Source organism: Mandrillus leucophaeus, unplaced genomic scaffold (assembly GCF_000951045.1).
Source record: "Mandrillus leucophaeus isolate KB7577 unplaced genomic scaffold, Mleu.le_1.0 Scaffold855, whole genome shotgun sequence".
NCBI lineage: Eukaryota > Metazoa > Chordata > Mammalia > Primates > Cercopithecidae > Mandrillus > Mandrillus leucophaeus.
In genome coordinates, this window is record NW_012109308.1 from 867895 (window position 1) to 871509 (window position 3615).

The 3615-nt window shown below is 40.1% G+C and overlaps 1 protein-coding gene across 1 annotated transcript in view; it reads right to left on the bottom strand.

Moving 5' to 3' along the window:
- Positions 1 to 3615, bottom strand: part of DOCK2 (dedicator of cytokinesis 2) — a 450129-nt gene that overhangs the window by 16932 nt on the left and 429582 nt on the right. The window contains exon 45 of the mRNA XM_011968671.1: positions 460 to 636. Within this exon, the coding sequence (XP_011824061.1) occupies positions 460 to 636 (177 nt within the window). The remainder of the gene's footprint in view (positions 1 to 459; positions 637 to 3615) is intronic.

Below are 3615 nucleotides of genomic sequence, written 5' to 3' on the forward strand. Positions count from 1 at the left end.
GCTCCCCTCTTGGAGTTGATCTTTTAGTTTGTATGTCTTTTCACAGATTCTGAGTTTCATTTCTTTTCATTTGTACACATCATTTCACATCCTTTGTGGAAGAGGTGGGTTTATACAACTGGCATGTACTTTTATGGTCTGGCTCACACTCATCCCAGAGCCTTTCCTTAATAGAGCCACCTGAATCTGCCCAGTGAGATAAGGGGCTCTTATGACCCCTGCCCCTTCCTGCCCCTTCCTGCCCCAGCACAGGGTGTGGAAAGGAGGGTGGGAGGGAGACAGGAGCTCGCTAAGACATGAGGCTGTAGAAACACAAAGGCCAACCAAGCTGAGGGTCCCTTTGGGGACAAGGACAGCCAAAGTAGGATAAGTGACATGTAGCTGCATCTGCCCCCTGGGTCCTCCCACCACTGCTCTGTTCACTGAGCTCCCGTGGACTTGGAGCACAGAAATCCTCACCTTCTCATACTTGGCGAAGCCTCCCATGACAGCAGGGTCCACAATCCCATTCAGGAGCATGGAGAGTGGGTTGATAGGGAGAGTCTCATCACTCTGATACTGGTTTATCATCATCAGGATCTTCTCATTGGCCGTGGACATGGTTTCTATGGCATTCTCCAGAGGACTAATTGTGGTCTGTTGAAAATGAGATCACCAGGAAGAAAAGGCCTTAGTTAAGTCACTTTAAAAACAGGTATTACTGGTATTGATTTCACTTGGGGTGGGAATTCAAATGAGGCAATGCTCCCTAAGGGGCTATAACAGAATCTTGTAATTACTGAGCTCTGGAGGCAGGCTGCTCTCTGGGGAGAGACAGGCTGGCTTTCTGCTTAGTGACAAAGGGATTTCTTTGGGGAGGCAGAAGCAGGAAGTATCAGGTACTTGCTGAGGCTTCAGATGCTGAGTGTGCCCCAGAGAAGGTCTTCTCTTCTTATTATCTGGGTGAAACACATGCTGATTCAACCCTTTCAGTATTGGTTGGGCAGATACTATGTGTGAGCTACTGGCTAGAGAGATTAGAGCAGCTTGCGATGTGGGCACCCAGCCTGGCACATAGTAGGTCCTAAGACTGGTTGTTAGATGGGTCACTGTTCCAAGGTAGATTCACTTTAGTTGGGAAAATTAAGCTGAACACCTCTCCAACACCTCTTGGAAGGCAGAATAAACAGAGTACCATCCAAAGCTAACTGGCAAAAAGTGCAGTTTGCAAGAGCATGAGATCTGGAGTAGAAACCTAAAGTAGAGGTCGGCAAACATTTTCTGTAAAAGGACCAGATAGTAAATATTTTAGGATTTGCAGGCCAGATGGTGTCTGCTGCAACTACTCAACTCTGTTATTGTAGGGCAAAAGCACCTACAGGCAGTATGTAAATGAATGAGAATGCTGTGCCAATAAAACTGCAGAAATAGGTGACGGCTGGAATTTGGTCCATGGCCCATAGTTTGCTGACCCATGAACTAAACTGAAACAAACTAAATAAAAATCTTAAATTTGTTAAGACTTGTTTTGTGGTCTAACACATGATCTATACTGAAGAGTGTTCCATGTGCACCTCAGAAAAATGTGTATGCTGTTGCTGTGGGGCAGATTGTTCTATATATGTCTGTTAGGTCTACTGCGCTCTAAAATGTAGTTTCAGTTCAATGTTTTCTTATTGTTTTTCTGGCTAAATGGTCAGTCCAATGTTGAAAAGTTGAAAAGGATATTGAAATACCCTACCATCATTATGTCTCCCTCCAGATCTCCTAATGTCTACTTTATATATTCCAGTGCTCCAACATTGGGTGTATATGTGTTTACAATTTTTATATCCTCTTGATGAACTGACCCCTTTGTCACTATAAAATGACCGGGTCTTTTTTTTTTTTTTTTAACAGTTTTTCACTTAAAGTATTTTGTCTGAAATAAATATAGCTGCCCCTACACTCTTTTTAAAAGTTTTCATTTGCATGGAATATATTTTTCCATCCCTTCACTCTCAGTCTATGAGTATCTTTAAAGGTGAGGTAAGTCTCTTGTAGGCAACATATCAGATAGTTTGGCTCTGTATCCCCACCCAAATCTCATCTTGTAGCTCCCGTAATTCTCACATGTTGTGGGAGGGACCTAGTAGGAGATGACTGAATCATGGGGGCGGGTCTTTCCCAGGCTGTTCTTGTGATAGTGAATGGGTCTCACGAGATCTCATGGCTTTAAAAAAAAGGGAGTTTCCCTGCACAAGCTCTCTCTTTGCCTGCTGCCATCCACAAAAGATGGGACGTGCTCCTTCCTGCCTTCCTCCATGGCTGTGAGGCCTCCCCAGCCATGTAGAACTGTAAGTCCAATAGACGTCTCTCTTTTGTAAGTTGCCTAGTCTCAGGTGTGCCTTCATCAGCAATGTGAAAATGGACTAATATACAATACCATTAGGTTTTTTTTGTTGTTGTTGTTGTTCACTCTATGCCTTTCGATTATTGAATTTAATCCATTTACATTCAGTCATTATTGATAGGTAAGGACTTACTAATGCCATTCTGTTCATTGTTTTCTGGTTGTTTTATAGATTATTTGTTCTTTTTTTCCTTTATTACATTCTTCCTTTGTGATTTGATGGCTTTCCGTAGTGATATGCTGTGGGTCTTTTATGTTTTATACAATCTATTATAGGCTTTTGCTTTGTAGTTACCCTGAGGCTTACATAAAACATACATATAACTGGCTATTTAAAGCTGATTAACAACTTAATTTTGATCATACACACAAACTTCAATTTTACTCCCTCTCCTCCCATGTTTTATATTTCAGATGTCACAATTTACATGAAAAATAATTTGTATCTTTAACAAACTATTAGAGATTTAGTTGTCTTTTTATATATTTTTTGCCTTTAAATCCTTATACTAGATAATCAATTTGCCCACCATCATTAAAGTATTAGCATGCTTTGGATTTGGCAATGTACATATTTTTTAGCAGCAAGTTTTATATTTTCATGTTTTCACATTACTAACTAGTATCCTCTTCCTTCAACTTGAAGAACTACCTTTAGTATTTCTTGTAAGGCAGGTCTAATGATGCTTAACTCAGCTTTTGTTTGTCTGAGAAAGACTTTTGGGTCTCTTTGGATTTATCTTATGTGTTGTCCTTTGGACTTTCTGGATCTAGATTTCTAGTTTCTTTCCTAGATTTGGGAAGTTTTTGTCATTTCTTTGGATATGTTCTCTGTTAGTTTCTCCCTCTCTCTTATTTTAGAACCTCAATAATGTATATGTTGTTACACCTGATGGTGTCCCATAATTCTCTTATACCAGCCTTGTTCTTTTTCATTCTCTTTTCTTTTTGCTCCTCAGGTTATATGATTTCCAGTGATTTGTCTTCAAGTTCACTAATCCTTTCTTCTGCTTGATCTAGTCTGCTATTGAACCCTTCTATGGCATTTTTCAGTTCAGTTATAATATTCCTAAGCTCTATGATTTCTGTTTGGTACACTTTATGCTTTTTCTTTGTTAGAATTCTCGGTTTGTTCTTGCATTGCTCTCCTGTCCTTGGTGAGAATCTTCATGAGCATTATTTGGATTCCCTGCTGAGTAAATCACATGTCTTGACTCCACACATTTCAGTTTCTGGAGATTTAT